The 17,735-nt window shown below is 57.2% G+C and overlaps 1 protein-coding gene across 12 annotated transcripts in view; it reads right to left on the bottom strand.

The window, feature by feature from the left end:
* Positions 1 to 4,903: 4,903 nt before the first annotated feature.
* Positions 4,904 to 17,735, bottom strand: part of OSBP2 (oxysterol binding protein 2) — a 125,594-nt gene continuing 112,762 nt past the window's right edge. For all 12 annotated transcript variants that reach the window (XM_052795431.1, XM_052795432.1, XM_052795433.1 and 9 more), the window contains 7 exons: positions 14,998 to 15,243; positions 11,396 to 11,516; positions 10,504 to 10,607; positions 9,996 to 10,091; positions 9,376 to 9,560; positions 8,293 to 8,513; positions 4,904 to 8,095 (listed from right to left, as the gene is read on the bottom strand). In XM_052795431.1, the coding sequence (XP_052651391.1) occupies positions 7,953 to 8,095; positions 8,293 to 8,513; positions 9,376 to 9,560; positions 9,996 to 10,091; positions 10,504 to 10,607; positions 11,396 to 11,516; positions 14,998 to 15,243 (1,116 nt within the window). In that variant the 3' untranslated portion in view covers positions 4,904 to 7,952. The remainder of the gene's footprint in view (positions 8,096 to 8,292; positions 8,514 to 9,375; positions 9,561 to 9,995; positions 10,092 to 10,503; positions 10,608 to 11,395; positions 11,517 to 14,997; positions 15,244 to 17,735) is intronic.

The following is a 17,735-nucleotide window of genomic DNA, read 5'->3' as shown; positions in this document are numbered from 1 at the left end:
CCAAATGCTTCCCATAGGACATGTGCATGCCTGGATAAAGGATAAAGGGCTTAGCCTCTGACAGGGGATGTAACGTGCTCCTTCCCTCCAGTGTGACTCTGGGCCCGCTGGAAAGCCGGGAGAGCACCAACCTTCTGTAACTCCCGTTTCTCTTCTTGCAAAGCCGATGTTTTCCTTCTCTCCTTCTCCAGCCCCTTCTGGCAATCCGCACAGGCTCTCTGCCCCTGCCGAGACTGGAAGATCCCTCTCTTTTCCACTTGCCCCATCTTTGCCTCTTCCAGGAGCCAGCTCTGTCCCTTGCTTTGTGCACGGGAGCGGCACTGCTTTTCCCTCCCAAAGCAGAGCCGGTGGCCGTGGCCAGCACAGCCCCCTGCAGCCTGCCGTCCCCCAGCCCACCGAGGGCACCCAGGGACCCCCCCATGCCTGAAGACCCCCCGAAAATTGTCCCTGCCACCCACAGCTGCACCTAGCCAGCCCCTGCTCCGACCATCTCCGGGTCATCTCACCGTCCGCTCCAGGTCTGTCGTGTCCCGACGGCAGGCGTCCTGGGCGCGCGCCGGGCCAGCCCTGCGGCAGGGACACCGTCACCCGCGTCCCCATCCTCACCGCTCCCCAGCTCCGCGGGCAGAGACCCCACGGGATGCCCACCCAGCACTCGGGGGTCCAGGACCCTCTTGGGTTTCCAGCACCATCTTCTGCTCCAAGGGCACTGGCAGGCACCTGTGGGCATCGCCAGCCTCAGTGCAGGATCCGTCCCTGGAGCTCTGGGTGTACCTGGCTCTGGCTCCTTTGCTCCGAGTCCCCTTCGCACCAGTTCCCAGCTCTCGCGTTCCCTCCTGGCTCCTCTGCAGGGACCAACGCAGTGACACCGGCTGCCCCGTCGCACGCTGGCAGCCAGGAGCGGGGTTACAAACCCGTTTGCTCCTGTCCCCGGGCATTTCCATGACCGCAACACGGGACTCAAGGACCGGAGCCAGGCTTGGGGTCCTGGCTGCATCCCTTCTGCTCTCCACGTCCCAGCAGAAAGGAGAGCCAGGAGCCATCCCCTCATCCATCATTGACCACCCGGTGCATCCTGCCACGGCTGGGGCTGTCCCCTTGGTGGCAGAAACACCCATCCATCCCACTGTCCCCCACAGCAGGGCACAGCCAGCCCAGGGACGTACCTCGCCGGGCAGCACGGCTTTTTGCTTCCCACGCTGCCACCGGGACTCAGCCGCTCCTCCTGGGCAGGATAACACATCTGCCCCGGTTCCACATCGCCCAGGGGGTCCTGCTGCTGTGTCAGTACCTGTGGGAAAAAAAATACTGCACCTACCAGGACATCCTGGCCCAGAGAGAGGGTCCCTGGGCCAGCCGTGCCCCTTCCCCCTGCTCGGTCCCAGTCCCTCCATCCTCCTCCAGCACCCCGCGGCCAGCCCAGACTCACGGTGAGCCGGGCAGGGAGCTCTCCTCTGCCGGCTGCGTGCTCCTTCCTTCTCCACGCCATCCACGGCGAGGGTGACGACCCCTCCACGCCGTCCCTGGAGAGCTGGTGGCTCCTGCCGTCTCAGCCCCAGGGGCTTGCTGGTGGGATGTCGCCCGCTCCTGGCTACGCTGATCCCTGGCAAACTGCTGTCAGGAGAGCCCCTCCTTGCCCCGGCCCTGCTCCTGCCGGCAGAGATGCCTGGGGCTCTCCGGAGATGCCCAGCAGCCAGGTTTTCACCGCCCAAGGCGATGGTCAATGAGTCTTTCCCGGAGCACGAACGCCGGCGGGGAGAGTCCTCCCAGCCCAGGGCCGGCTGCATGGAAGGGGCTGGCTGGGGACCCCCCCAGGCCACCCCCAAAGCATCGCTCTGGCTCAGTCTGGATATCCTCCCTCCCAGAGACTCCAGGCTCTCCCTCCTCGTCAGACGCGGAGATCTGCCCTGCAAGGGACATCTGCCCGGCTCCACTGCCAACTGTCGCCGGACATCCAGTCTTCTCCCTGCGGGGAACAAGGACCCATCCTGCCCGGAATCATCTCCCTCAGTAGGGACATCCCCAGCGGGCTCATCTTCCTCCTCCTCCTCGGACAGCAGGGGCTCCACCATGCCCTCCCAAAACCTGGCAGCGAAGTCCTCCGTGCAAATAGAGCTGGAGCTGCTCCGGTCCCCCGGGCTGGGCTGGGAGCCGAGGAGCTGAGCCAGCCCCCAGCAGCGCTTCTCCGGTGGGACAGGGCTGGCGTCACCCCGGGGACACCGGGCACGGCGTCCTTCCAGCTCTGCGTGGGAGAGCAGAGCCGTGAGCCTCCCCTACACCCGGGCAGGGATGGGAAAAAACCATCCGGATCTGAACCAGCTTGGAGCTGCCGGCAATGCCTGTTCTCACCAGGGAGCATTCGGTGCGCGCCTAAGCTCAAACGCTGAAGGCATCCCACCCTCTCCAGCAAGCTCCTCAACCTCAATTACTTCCAAAAGAAAAAGCCACGATATAATCCTTTTTTTTTTTTTTAAACCAGGGTGATTTTTCACCCTGACAGATGGTCCCAGGCATTGCCGCACCAGCACAGCTCAGCGGTGGGTGCAGTGCAAAGGCTTCCCGGGGCAGCGGGGCACAGGGGTGGGATGCTGCTGTTAGCTCTTCTATCGCGATAAATGGGAAGCCGCTGCCTGACGGGAGAGTCCCGGTCCCAAACTGCCCTTTGCATCTTCGCAAAAGCCCCTCCGACAACATTTCCCAATTTTGCTCTCCTAGCATTTGCTATTTCGGTCTCTGTGGCGCGCTGTTGTTTTATTTAAATAGCGCTAGCTGCAAAATCCTCTGCCTGAGCATCAGCGCATCTGCTGGTCCTCCGCCAAGCATCACTTTGCAGGAAGGTTTGGGCCTGGCGGGGCGAAGCAGAGCTGAGAAAGCACCGAAGATGCCCTGTCCCCACTCACCAACCATCCAGGAGCCAGCGAGGAAGATGTCGGGAGAGATGTCACCGTCTCCGCTGCCGCCGGTGCCCTGCGCGCCCGTGCCGTCCTGCTGCAGAGGGGACGGTGGGGCACGGGGCACCGCCGGTGACCGGTGTGTCGTGACAAGGCAGGAGCACCCCGGTGTTGGTGCTGCATCGTCCCCTGGGTGGTCCCACTGCACCCCCACGATTTAAGACCCCCCCCCGGCTTCCCGCACCCCACACCTGGCTGAGCCGAGCGTCAGCGGGGTCCAGCCCACGGTCCCGGCGTTCCCTTGCCCAGGATCCCGTAAACTCCAGCTGCTTCCCTGCATCCAGGTCTGCAGAGAAGGAGGAAAGAGGTGCTGCTGGTCGGGACAGAGCAGCAGGTTAAAAGCCCTGGGGGGGGGGCAAAATCTCCCGTGTTGGCGGGGGACATTCCTGTGGGGACAGGCAGGGAGGGCAGCAGCCCCGGCTTCTTGCACCCTGGTCTTGCAAACTGCTCCACTACGGAGTGGCTGGGACAAGCCCGTCCCCGGCAGCACAGGAGCAATGGTGCGTTGGTCCAGGACTGGGCGGAGAACCAGGGACCCCCGTGCCCTGGGTGCAGCACCGGGCACCAGCGTGAGCCTTACTGCATTTCTGGCCTTTGAAGACAGCCTCCTTCGGCTCCATGCCCGCTGTGCCACCCGGGCCTGCAACACAAGGCGAGGATGGCACACTCTAGAAGCCCGCCCCCGTGAACTCATTAGGCTTCAGAGTGAACGTGCAGAGAACACCACAGCTCAGCTCACCCACCTCCCAGAGCTGCAGTGCTGGGCTGAGGCCACACCGCAGGGCTGACGGGAGGATTTGCAGGCACTGCAGGGCACAGAGGTTTGCCTTTCATTAAAGTCGCGATGCCAGCACGCTTGCTGCACCCGGGAGCTTGCCAAGCCCTCGGACCCGGTGCCGTGTGCCCAGCGCCCCGTTGCCTGCACCCAGAGCAGGCAGGGAAACTCCTCCCGACCACCAGCACGGGCCGAGCAGGTCCCAGTGCCGGGGTCCCCCACCCCAGCCCAGCCCCGTGTGCCCACCTGGTCGAGCTAGGCTGGTGCAGGCAGGACAGCAGGCAGGACAGCAGGCAGGACAGCAGGCAGGACAGCAGGCAGGACAGCAGGCAGGACAGGCAGTGCTGTGTGTGCCCGTCGCCCAGCAACACCGCAGCCGCCAGCCAGTCTCAGCCTGCCCCAGGCTTCCCCTACCCAGCCAGGAGCCTCCTCCACTGGGCCACCCATTCTTGGCTACCTCCTGCCCCGGACAACGTCCCCTGGGCCATCTCCTTCCCTGGGTCACCATCCCCAGAGACCCTTCTTCCCTGGGCACCTTTCCTTGGGCCACCTCTCCTGTTCCCCCTTCCCCAGACCTCCTCCCCTGGGTAACCATCTTCTCCCTTGGCCAAACTCCATCATCCTGCCTGGATGATCTCCTCCCCTGGCCCTCCTCCCTCCCTGGGCGACCCCTTTCCTGATCCTCCTTCTCCTCTAAGCTATCTCTCCTGGAGAACCTCCTTCCATGGGTACCTACCCCTGGTCCTCCTCCCCAGGGCAACCTGCCCTCGGACATCTCCTGCCTTGGACAACCTCTGCTGGGCCATCAACTCTCCTGGCCCTCCTCCCCCCCGAGCCACCTTCCCTGGACCATCTCCTCCCCTGGGCAACCTTCCCCCTGACCCTTCTCCTTCCTCGAACAACCCCTTTCCTCGACCTCCTTGTCCTCCGAGCCACCTCCCCTAGTCCTCCTCCCCTAGGTGACCTCCTCCTTTGGACAACCTTCCCTAGGCCATCTCCCCCGTAGGTCTCCTTTTCCTCCGGGCCACCTCCCGTTGTCCCTTCCCTGGCCACCTCACCTGCCATCCACCGCGTGCCCAGGTCCCCCGTCCATGCCCAGAGCTCACCCAACCTCGGGGTTCCTCCGGGACCCCCACCTCCAGCCTTGAGGAGCGAGTGACAACCTCAGCACTGCGGCTTTTAAAACTCCCGAATCCAAGTTTTATTACCGTGTAGGAGAAGAGGGATCACTCACAATATATTGTTCAAAAAGAAATACATTCAACGGCATTTACAGTGGAACGACATTAAAACTCCCTGTGGGGGGTGAATAGAAAGACCAGGAGATGGTGCTCTGATTAAGCGTTGCCACTAGATGATCTCTGGAAGGTAGAGCAATTTTTAAAATTAGCCTAAAAAATGGGGAATTTCTGTTTTGGGGGTGCTCCTCATGCTCCCCCGAGCTCCGCTAAGCTGTGCAGGGTCTGTGATGGTGATTTCTAAGACAGACGCAGCGATGGGGGGTACATCAGAGAGGACCTCTCGGGGTGACAGAGCCCAGCAGGACCGATGGTGCCAGCACTTAGCGAGCAACATCTCACTCCCCGCTCTCCTCCGCTGCGGGAACGCTCGGATCCTGGTTTGGGGACAGCCTGCGCGGGAGTTTCTCACGCTCTCCAAGTTCGCGGGTAACACTTGCGTTGACAAAGCGAACAAGGAAAATAAGGCATTTTGAAGAGCTCAATTTCTAGCCCATTTTACAAAACCGATTCAGGCCTCGGAGTGGAATAAAACCCCCTGGGCAACTTCGGTTGCCACCACAAACCAAGCCAGAGGCATCAAGGTTTAGTGCGGAGCATCCTCCGCTCTCCCGGGTAGGTGAAAGCCCATCTCCAAAGGAGATCTGCACGCCCTGAGGCCGGGACACCCGGCAGCTCTCCGCAGGCTGCATCCAACAGCTAATGCAGAAGTTTGGCTCATTTAAGAGCTGCACCGGCTTTACCGAGCCACGGGCAAACCTCCGGGAAGGGTCTGGAAGGAGCAAACACGCCAGACCGGCTGCTCTACCACCCGGGTTTGGAGCATCGCACTCCCGAATGTGGGGGATACCGAGCTCTGGCCTTCAAACCCCAAATGCATTGTTTCTAGAAGGGAATGTCTTCGTAACACCTTTTGAATGCCATCACATCCAGCTTTGGAGCAAAATGTTGCTTCTCTACTTTGGGAATTACTCTGTCACCATCACCCCTACACCCTACCTCCGGGATGAGCCTAGGGAAATCGTACTCGTGCTACAAAAACTCAGACAGACACTTCTGTCTTCATTATTTTTCATCTATTGTGTACCATAGAAATTTAAGCAAAATAATTTTATATATATTTTTATATATATATAAATTAGAAGCAAATAAATAAGATTAAAGGGTACATTGAAATCAGTGGGTGTTGCCACTCCGATAGCCACTCACTACTGTTACGCCGTACAAGGTCTATATATACTGTACATGTAGGTTTGCTGTAAATAACGGGTATGGAGGTGCTGGAAGAGAAGCCGACCAAGGAGGAGACTGATGGTTGAGGAACCTGATTGCATAAGTGTCCCATGTGTAGCCTGGGTATTCCAGTTACCATTGCCTCAAAGTTCATTATTGCTAATTATCTTCCAATGTGGATGTGACAGCCCGGCTAGGGGTGGCCTCTGACCCCCGTGAGGCAGCAGTCAGTGTGATATGATGAAGACCCGGAGAAGACGACATCGAAAATGAGATCCGACGGGGCAAACGCAGGTGTCCAGGTCTCCCTGATACTCTCTGGCCGAGCAGATCCCATCTTCGGGGTCCTGCTACCCCCATCCTCCCCTTCGGCGCTGGGGACTGGCGGTACCTGCCTGCGTGGCCGGTGGCCGAGCACCGCTCGCTCCTGGTCCTCGCCGATCATCGGCAGGGCTTGCTCCGCTTCTCCCGGCGGGTCCAGGGCCGCAGCAACGCGATGGCATGCAGGAGGGGTGAGCGGGGGACGTGGGGTTCCCCCAGCCCTGTGCTCAGGCTGCTTTAGTGATGACCTGAAACTGCTCCCGGGAGAGACCAGCCACAAGGGAGGAGAAGGAATGGAGCCGGGCACCGGGCTGCGGGTGCCCTCCAGTGCCAGTGTCTGGCTTAATGGGGAAGACACTGGGATGGGAGACCCAGGACCAAGGCTGCATCCCAGGGAGGCTCCATCCCAGCAGCACCACAGCATCTCTTCCCTCCCCTCCTGCCCAGCCTCAGGCAGAGCTCAGCAGGGAGATGCTGCCTGAAAACCTGGCACCGGGGTCCAGGCTCCTGCCAGCCCCTGGGCTGCAGCCATACGGAGTGGGAGAGAGCTGGTACGCAGACCCCAGAGCATTGCTGGTCTACAAACCTCTTTGCTCTGTGTCTGCCAGGCGTTCCCGACCTCGGCGAAGCCATTTCCCCCTTTGGATGTGGTTGCAGGAAAACCAAACCAAACCAAAACTCACTCAAACCACTCTCACAAAGCATCATGTTAAAGACAGTCCTAAACCTTGACTAAACACAGCAAGACTGTGGGGAATCTGCTCAAACACTTCTCAAAAAAAAAAAAAAAAAAAAAAAAAAAGTCACCAGCTGAAATATCCTAAGTGGCGTTACTGGGATGACTGGGCACTGTGGGAACCACCAAGAGCCTCCAGGATCACACACCACAGCCCCTGGAGATAGTTTTCAGAGCAGGATGCAGGGTTGTTTGTGTCCATCTTTGAAGGAACCTGAACCAGGAGCAGATATTTTTTTAAAAAAATAATTCCATAAAGTCCACACACAAATAGGGGGGAAAAAAAAAAAAAAACAACATCAAAGAAAAGAGCTCACACAAATGCACGGCATCCCCACAATGCGAGCATCTTTGGAAGTCGACGTCTCAGCCAATAAAGCTGAGGCGCTGAAAGATATAGGCAGCAACTCCTGATAGCAATAAATATGCTAGGCTAAAAACGAACCAGATTCACGTGTCCTCGTTCCTAATTAGTCGCTGAAAAAGCCATCATTAAAAAAAAAAGGATGCTATTTATTAGTGCGTAAAAAAATAGGTTTGGAATCCCTGTTTAGATTTGCTTTTCAAATTTCTGCATGTATTGATTCTGTGTATGTATTTGCACTGTTAACTGCCGGCGGGACGCTGCCAGCGTGTCCTCACTGTCCCTCTGTCTGTCCCGGTGAATTGAGGCGCGGGGCCGGCCACCCCGGCGTGGCTCAGAAGATATCGGGGCACATACTCCAGTCCTGCTTGTCCTTGGCCTCCCAGTAGCCACCCTTATAGACGCAGATCAGCTCCCCCGTCACAGCATCCACCTTGCGCTCAAACCACAGCGGGATGTAGCCTTCGTAGTCCTTGCCTGTCCGGGAAGAAACACGGGATAAGGGCTGCTTTTCCCATCCAAAAGCCGGCGAGTCCCACGCTTCCCCCAGCCACCCAAACAGCTTCAGGGTCCCTCCTTCATCCCCCAAACCCAGCGGGGTTTCTTCGCCACATCCCCCCTCCCGCAGCGAGGGGCGGGCAGTCCCTGCCCGTCGGCATCCCGAAGCATCTCACCTTCCTCCAGGGCTTCCACGGCCTCGGCCTCTCGCCGCCGGCGCACGGCTCGCTGCTTCTCCTCCAGCCGCTGCTTCTCCACGTTGGCCTCGTCCCAGCGGCCGCTCTCCATCAGCCGCTGGTCGGGTCTCAGCCGGCTGTCCGTGGGGGCCACTCGTTCCTCGGGCTCGTTCAGGGTGAGGGCCAGGTCAGAGAAGAAATACATGTTCTCGGCGTTCTCCCTGTGGCCGAAGAACCCTGATCAGGATGGTGGAGGTGGTGCCTACCTTGAGCAGAGCTCCCCAGCCCTTCACATCCTTGCATCTCACCCCAGCCCTGCTGATGCTGCTCCTGCTACCCCAAACCGGTCATGTAGAGGCTATTCGGGGAGCCCTGCCTCCCACCCTCTAAGTGGAGATGCCAATGACACCTCAATGAGCATCTTGGAGGGGAGCAGACCCCTCCTCTGTTTGCTCCACACAGGGAAGCTAAAAGCCAAGCCTACGAACTCCACGTGCTGTACTGCTCAGCCAAGACACGACACAGCTTCACCCAAGAGCTGCTGGATCCCCAGCTGCAGAACTAGTGGCACCAAGCAGAGGACGCTTTCCACAGGAGACCATTCCAACAGAGCATCTCCAGAGCAGGGACCGGCCGTTGGTGCTACCAAAGGCTGGAGACTGGTGTGAGAACAGCCCTGCTGTGGGTAAGAGTGTCGAGAGAGGACTGCTCTCCAGAGGGCTAAAGTGACCGGTGGGACAGGGTGGCCAGGGACCCACCAGCAAGGCAAAGCAGCCAACACATCTCCCTGCCATAGCCAGCAGCCCAAAAAACCTAACCAGTACCCCCAACTGCCCAAAACCTACCTGCAAGGGTCCCCCAGAGCCACCCCCTCCCCTTGCAGGGACCTGCTCTCCCCTCCTGCTGTATGCTCACGCCCTGGAAAAAGCCACACAGCCACCCAAGTCCTGGTCCCCTTCCCACGTCCTCAGGGCTGGGCACACGAGCCCCCCTCCATCCCGTGGGGCTCAGGGCAGCACCGTTAATCCCCGTCCAGCTGTTGCACCCCCGAGCTCGGCACCCCGCGCTGAGGAGGGGACTCACGGGAGGGGGTACTTCTTCCACAGGACCTTTGGAGACAACGTCTGGTAGACGGTTTTCTGCTTGCCCTCTGTGCTGGTGCTGCCGTGGCTGCTCTGCACTATCTTGGAGCACTCCATCTTCTCATCCCACGTGCCAGACATGACGTAGTGGGCTTTACCATCGGCGTCACTCACAACCCCTGTCACCTGGCAGAAGGAGATAGTCCTGGAGATGTTTGGAAATGCCCAGAGGACAGGGAGAGGCACAGGGGGACAGAACACCCTCCAGGTGCCCCAACCAGACCTGGCGCCGCGTGTCCTCGGACATCAGCTGTGCCCAGCACAGGGGGAGCGTGGGCCCATCCTGACCACGCAGGTGGGTCTCCAGCCCATCAAACCCTTCCCAGGTCTCAGTGCCGCAGCTCCAGCACAGAGAGAGCCGAAACACGGGCTATGCTTGGAGGTCCCCCCCAGCCCTCCCTGGTGACCCACGTCAGAGGCGCCAGCGCAGCTCCTTGGCCCCGTGCTGGGGCTCATCCCAGCTGCGGTACTGGGACCCAGTGAGCCCAGCTTAGAGGGAAGAGCCACGTCTCACCCCGCGCAAGGCTGCCAGAAGGAGCAGGGAGATTGCCGGATACGTACCTTTCGGGGGACATCTCTGGAGAAGTAGCTGTAGGGGGTAAATTTCAGCTGGCATTTATCTTTTGACTTATGGTTAACAATCTCTATTTCACCAGACTAGATAAAAGACACAGAACCACAGCGAGTGAGAGACTTTGCAAGGAGACAAATCAGGCGTTAGTTGTAGTGCAGGTACAAATCAACACCAGCTGCAGCATCACTTCTGGCTGTAGCCACCACACCGGCCGCCCCCACCGGCTCGCCAGCAGCAGGGTAAAATCCATCACACGCGTGACCACCCTACCCCACGGAGCTGCTGGCCTTGGGAAGAGCCATTAGGAGCTCCGCAAAGCCTCCCCCCGGCCCTGCCAGGGAAGCACACCCTCCTGTCGCGGTAGGAGTACGGTGGGGACACCGGGATGCGCTGGCACACACCCCAGGAGGGCAATGCCCTTCCAGCCCCCCTGCCCTTCCCCAGAGCCAGGCGAGGCCAGGCAGGACCCATCACCTCGGACCCGTAGCCACCGACCTGGTCAATCCAGAGCTTGCCCACGATGATGTTGTGAACGGTGGAGGTGACTTTCCTCCAGACGTAGTGATTCCCGCTGGAGTGAAACTCGAGGTGGATTGCACCTGCGGAGAGAGGGGTGCCCCAAGCTCAGCGAGGGCAGACGGCCAGGCAGGGCTGCAGGCACGCTCCCCCAGAGCACAGTGACACCCCGGCACCGTGCTCGTCCTCGGAGCCAACCGGGCCCCTCCACCTGCATCTCCCATCATCAGTCCCCAACCAGGGCTGGGTCTGGATTCATCCCTCCCCTTGCTGCACACTCTGTGGTCTGCTGCAGTAAGGGAGCTGCAACATCCACAAGGCCCTCTGCTCTCTTCCCACCCCCCAAAAAGCACTAATTTTAGAAGCAGGTCAGAAACATGCTGCCTGGGTGACTCTCAGTGCCACAAAACCAGCCAGGCACCAGCACAGCTCTGGGACCAGCCCCGGGTGTGCTGTCCAGCCCTGGGACAGGCAGAAGACAAATAAAACATTGGAAGGAGGCAGCTTATTGCATCTGGCTGCCAGGGCGAGGATTAAAACAGGCAGCAAGCTAACCCTTAAATATCATTTAAGGAAAAACCAATTCATGGGCAAGCAGGATATTTCCAAAGCACATCTGCTATGGTGCTAGCAGCAAGCAAAGCAGTCTCCCCTTACAGTTGGCATAATTTCCCTTTCCAGGGCAGACGAGTTATCATCAGATTGTCTGTGATTGGGAGCACAAATCCGTGCTCCCTATGTTGCTTGGGGTGGAATTCACTGAGCGCTATGTGAGCCCAAGGGACTGGCACGTTGCTTTAACCTCTTGGGTACTGCATGAGCAGCGCAGAAAAAAAACCAAGCCCTGATCCTCCCGGTACAAGTCACCTACCCAGTGGCATGATGGAGAGGTATTTGCCCCTGAACTTGCTGGCGATCGTGATTTCCTGCCACAACGTCCACCCTCGCTTAGAGTAGACGTGATGGGCGGCTGCCGGGGGGTGGTGGCTCACCTGGGGGAGAGGAAAAACAGCCTGTAAGGTCACAGCCACCAGCACTGGAGAGCCCTGGCAAGCACTTGCTGCATGACTCCTAGGAGAGGCAATAGCTCCACGTCAGCTTTGGCCCTAAGGATGCTCCGCTGCGCTGACCTGAACACCCCAGTCTTCTGCTGGGCATTGGAGTGACCTCCCACGAGGTACCCCAGCAGCAAATGGAGGTGCACCGAGCTCCTGCCAGGATTTTCTAAGGCTTATAAGCAAAGCATAAAATCTTAACTTGAGCAACTGTCGCTGCGAGATGATGCTGTACTGTGACCCCCTGTTCTCCAGGGATCCTGGCTGACAAACAGGGATTTGCCAACACCCAGCCTAGATCCCCAGTAATCCCAGCGTAAAAGCACCTCTCCCGCCAGCAGCAGCTCCCACTGCTCTGCCCAGGAACTTACGGGGGACACAGGTCCCCAAGCCATCCGAGACGCACAGACCTGCCCAGCCAAGACTTTGTCTTTGCCCCTGCAGACACATTGGGCTGGAAAAGCAGATAGGACATCCGCCGTCCCGGGGATGACTTGTAACAGGACGGTGCTCACATTCCCCTGCGTTGGAAAAGCTGCCCAAACCCAAGGTGGGAGCAGGATATCCCAGCCAGAGAGCTCTGCGCTCACGTGGGCTCTCACCCAGCTGACCCACAGTGCTCCGGCACGGCACACACCACCCCGCACCGGGAACCCGCTAACCACTGGGTCCCAATGGCCACGTCAACGAGTTCAGAGATTATTTGCACGGATGTAATTACAGGCTGAGCGCCCCAAGCTACTGGATTACAAATGTGAGCAGAGCAAAAACCTCTCCATTAAATCCCACTATCACCGGCAGGAGAAAATCCTATTTGGGTAACTGGATTTCAGGCACAAGATTATCAACGCTTTGCTCGGCACGTCGGCAGGCTGAGCAGCACACGCGGCATCCAAAGAAAGTTCAGAGCAGTGGGAAAGGCGTCCGTCCATCCGGCCCACGCTGCCTGTGCCGACAGCAGCACCAGGGCAAGATGCACTGGCAACGCTACACCAGTGCAAAGCTGCACTCTTGCTGAATTTGCCTTTTGAGGTGGCTCCAAGAGGGAGATTTAGAGGCTTTGCTCATGGACCAAAGGCTCCGGAGTGCTGCAAGGGAGTAGGTTTGCTCCAAGTTACGACAAACCTAATTTCGGATGAAGCTCATGTGCCGTGCCAGCAAGGGAGGGGGACTCACGGACCAGGCAGGAGAGCTGCACCCAGGGGTTCAGTCCAGCCTCTGGCTCAGCTAATGTGGAGGTGTCAGAAATACCAAATTTGGGTACAGATGTAGCAAAATCTGGACCAACCAGAAAAAGTAATTCAGGGCACGTTATTACTTGGGAGGGGACAAGGATGGAGGAAGGAGGGTGGTGAAAAGGAGGTTGAAGGAATAAGAAAAGGAATGGGAAGGTATGGGAGTGATGTGGTCGGGGATGTATGTGACAGGCAGCGCTGGGCTTCATCACCACAGCCCTAATGAGGGTAAGAAAGCCACCCTGTTGTTCTGACTGTACCCCAGGAGGATGAGGGGTGTTGCTGGCTAAGGGACAGATTGAGCATCCTGGTAAGGAATCATCCACTGCCTCTAATACCGGGCTGAGCAGGGTGACAGCCCAGGGAGATGGGGCACCAGGGAGGTGTTGGAGAACAGAGACCCCTAATTTCTCTCTGCTTTGCATAAAGTCAGCTAGAGAATTTGGCTGTGTGGCAGGACAGGGTAATCGCTGCCAGGTCAGGGGAGGTGAAGGCATGATGCTGCTGAGGTGGATGAACCTGAGCTCTACGACATTCACAGCAAAGAGCTGGGAAATGCCTGGAGCAATGCTGCTGCCTCCGATCTGCCTCCTGCGAGCAGGCAAGGTGTCAGGCAGAGCAGGAAGGGGAGGTATGTTCGCAGCTGTAGCTTATTACACTCTGGTCAGCAGTGTCCTGGCTCACTGCAGCCAAGGGCACGGGCTCCCAAGACTGGGACAGACCATATGGGCATCACTGGGGACGATCAAAGCTGGCTGACACCAGGCATGCAGCTTTGGATGGTGTGAAGGGACAGCAGAAACAGGAATCTTGGAGATATCTACTGAAGCGCCTTTCCTTTTGTCATGAGCAAAGGGTCCCATTTCCAGGAGACCCCACACAGCCTGTTCACTGTCACTGCCTGGAGCAGCGCAGCCGGCAGAGATGGGATGTGACAGGAGGTGCCGTCCTGCCTCAGGCCAGAACTCTGCAAGAGTCTGACGAGCTTGGGCACCCATCACCATGGAGAGGTTTTGTCCACACCTACATGTCCTGCGAGGAGCTGATGGCAGAGCACGGCACCTGCTACAGCGACTGCTCCAAACCTGGGTACAAAGGGCCACGACTTGGAGAAGATGATGATGAGGGACAGAGACAAACTAAACCACGTCAGGGGGACACGTGGATGCTGGTGCAACCCTGAGCCTCCTCACTGCGTATCCTCAGCATGCCCCATCCACACGTCTGATATACGCTGTGAGCATCACATAGCACAGCATGGCATGTCCAGATTAGCAGCAAGACCCTTTTCCTATGTGATGCTCCTCCCAAAAGCCCACAGGTCTCAGGGCACGGTCTGTGGAACAGCTCTGCAGATCTTGGACCTGCATCAGCCTCTACAGAGTGACGGAGGTTTGTGGTTTTGTTTGATGTTTCTGAACACTGAAAGATGCAACAGTTACTCTGTCTCTGAGATGACACAGCCACCCCCTGGAGAACAGAAAGCCCCCACCCAAAGTGATGTCCTGCCCAAAAGGGGTGATAAATGGCCCCATCCCTCCCCAGGAACGCAGGATGGACCAGCCAAGTGTGCTAAATATTAAACAGTCGATTTTCTTCACAGGTCACAACTCATTAAGCACTCCAGGTTTTTAATTAAGACCTGCTGTTCGATGCATGCCAGATGCACTCTGTGATTAGAACATGGGGCTGTCAAGAGTTTCTCAGGCTGCCCCCAGGCTCTGAAACTAAAAATTTTCAGTCCAACAATAAAGAAACGAGACCCTGAGACACCCTCCGGCCCAAAGATACTCTGAAACAGTTTGGGGGCACCACTGCATCGCTACAAAGGAGCTCGGGTGAGGAGAACTTCTCCCTTTCTGCTCAAGTGTTGAGACGTAACAGCAACCCCAGCTCCAGGCAGGCTACCAGGAGACCTGGCAGGGTGAGGGACACTTTTCTCCTCCCCTTCTTTGCCACCTCCTGCTCTGCAACACCGGGATGGGCACACTCTGCTTCTGAAAAGTGGCTTAGGCTGTGCCTGCTGCTGCTTCTGCCAATGCCAGCAGCAACCCGCTGGCTGTCTCAGCCAGGAGGAAGGCTCAGTGCGAGGAGATGCTGGGTCTCCTTCAGAGAAGGGCTGCTTTGGCTGGACACAAGGAGCAGGGCAGATACGCAGAGCCCTCCCGCAGACCCCGGCTCACCTGCTCGCACAGGGAACGGAAACCAAACTCCTCCAGCCGGTCGAGCTCATAGGTTTCCCCCAGCAGCGGGTTGAATGGCTTTGCGGTGCGGTGGACAGTTGTCGAGTAGGAAGACACCGAAAACGCAGCGACGAAGCACATCTGCTCCGTGGAGCTCTCGCACTTGACCGCTTTGTCCAGCAGCTCGTGGTACTCGAGGTCCTCTGTCAGCCTCTGCAGCATGGAGAGCGGCTCGTTGAAGTTTACCTGGAGGGGAACAAGTAAGGGTTAGCAAAGCACAAGAGATGCCAAGCCGGGCACTTTACCCTTTGCCTTTTTCCCCCAGCTCTGTAGCCTACTAAGCACCAGCATCCCACACATTTGGTGCTCTGAGCATGGTGCAATGCGCTCCAAGAGTCAGGGATTCAGGGTGGATGGAAACTGCTGAACCGAAGCAGCAGCCCCGCAGCGCAGCTCGTGGCGCAGGGCTGGATGTGCCAAGGCACGCTGCGCACACGCTGCCTCTGCAGCATCACACAAATGTTAACTAGAGGCAAGAAATATGTGCTCTGCTCCCTGAACCGTACCACAAGAACGCGAAGGCTTTAAAGTTCCCAGCTGAGAAGAGGTGTGCCAGGGAGCCAACAGCCCCGCAAGCTAACCAGGTATCTCCTTGCTCCAGTGATGGAGCACCACTGACTCCCAAAATGAGCCTCAGCAGCGAGACCAGCTCCCTCCTGCCTCCCAGCCAGCATCCCACCAGCCATGAGCAAGACGCGACGCGGGGCAGAGACGTGCTGCTCCCCGGGCTGCCCTCCATCGCCTCCTGGCAAAGCCATCCCCATGCTGGGCTGCAGCCCAGTTGCTCAGAAAACCTTGAAAAGCCGCATTCCAGGGTCTCCCTGCTCCTGGGACTGCAGCCCCACAAGAGCACCCAAACTGCATGTGCGAGGTAGAGGCAGCAGCAGCAGCAACGCCCCGCGGGGCAGAGAGCAGAGGGGAAGCGCTGTCCCGGGAGACCCCAAATGGGTCGTATTTCCACTCCCAAGTCATTACTTTGTCAATTAGGAACCTTTGTCGTACATTGCCAGGCTGGACAGGCTGCGAACATCTCTGGAAAAAAAAACCTGGTTGATTTTAGCAATATTTTTTGTTCTGAAAAGAATTAAAAAAAAAAAAATAATTGAAAGGAAGATGGAGATAATTTGTCTCAAAAGGTCTTCTGCCTTGAAACCATGTGAAATTCACTTTTTACCTTCAGTTCAGAACAAAGAAATATATTTTAGAAGGAGCAGATGGTTGAAGGATGGGAGAACCACTTCTATAAGCCAAGTTACACATTTCATACTAAAGAAAACAAACTCCAGATTGTTCCACTCGGGGATTTGGCCTGTAAGCAGCAGGGATCTTACAGCATCTGAGAAAGAGCGAGCTGTGTAGCGAGGGCAGCATCACATCCACACAAAAAAGCAAATCACTGCCAGCTTGAGATAACTCTCAGGAGAGATGCAGGTGGCACGAGAACAAAGCCAGCAGCTGCATCCTCTCCACCAGCACCGCTTGGGCAATGGCAAAGCAAAACCTGTCCACGGAGGAAGGAAGATGAACCCACCCAAAATGCAAAATCCCTAAAGCTGTTTTCTTCCTTTACAATGCTGCAGATTTGTTCGTTCAGAGAAAAAATTAAGGAGTGCGCTGTTTGCACGGAGAGGTTTTTCAGTCCATCAGATCCCCTGGGAAGGGGACAGGGTCTCAGAAATGCTCTTAATTTGCCAAGAATCAGGTGAAGCACATGGGAGAAACTCCCATCACTCAGTGCACACAACAGGCTCACTGACAGTCTGTACTATAATTAACCACGTTTCCAAACAGCCCTCCCTGAGCTGGCCGCTCCGCTTCCTTCTCCTCCTTTGCTCCGTTTACCACAATGTCAGCTTGAAAGCCCTTGCTCGGCAGCTCCGTCTCAATTCACTGAGCTGCCAGCTTCTGCACTCCAGGCACACGTACTACAGAGAGAGAATTTAAATGGCTGTTGCAGAGATTAAATTGCTCCCTGTTGCCTTACCACGGGCTGCTTGTTCTTAGGGTGAAACTCCCAAAGAAATGCCATGTGCAGCTGAGTTTGTGGGGTGCAAAGCGTCTCCCTGCCTCTCCATCTGTACAGATATCCAGAGAGAGAGTTGCTAACAGCGAGTGGTTGATGCCAGGCTGAGCCCCTTCTTTACAACCTATAGCTCTGTTGAACAGTTTACAGAGACAGCCAGATCCACTCGCCCCAGGAGGGATGGAGTAATTACATCCCCTGAGCCGGCATCAGGAGCTGCTGTGCGAGCAGAACATACTGCTCTCAGGTTTGGACTCCGCTTTAGCAGCTCCCGCAATGATTTGATTGATAGGGAAGGTATAAATTTCCTCTCTCCAGGCACCAGCAGCTGCTGGTATTTCACGTCCTGAGCTTATTTCTGTACCCATCAAGCCTTTATCTGATATTGATGTTGCTGCAGAAATGCTGACAGACGGCGCTGGGCTGTATATCTTGGCTGCAAATAGCACAAAGAAGAGACAAACTCATCTCTCTTACTTGAAGAGTGTCAGGCACTGCTTTAAAAAGAGACGAAATACAATCAGTTCAGCATCCAAGCCCCTGTAACACACTCTTTCCCCTTTACCCAGCAGAGGAAGAACCCTGAATATGGCTCCAGGGCTATGGTTCATGCTTTCCTGAGCTACTTCCACTCCAGTCAGTGCCACAATAAGCC

Source organism: Harpia harpyja, chromosome 9, assembly GCF_026419915.1.
Source record: "Harpia harpyja isolate bHarHar1 chromosome 9, bHarHar1 primary haplotype, whole genome shotgun sequence".
Classification (NCBI taxonomy): Eukaryota; Metazoa; Chordata; class Aves; order Accipitriformes; family Accipitridae; genus Harpia; species Harpia harpyja.
This window is presented reverse-complemented; position numbering and strand designations above follow the sequence as displayed.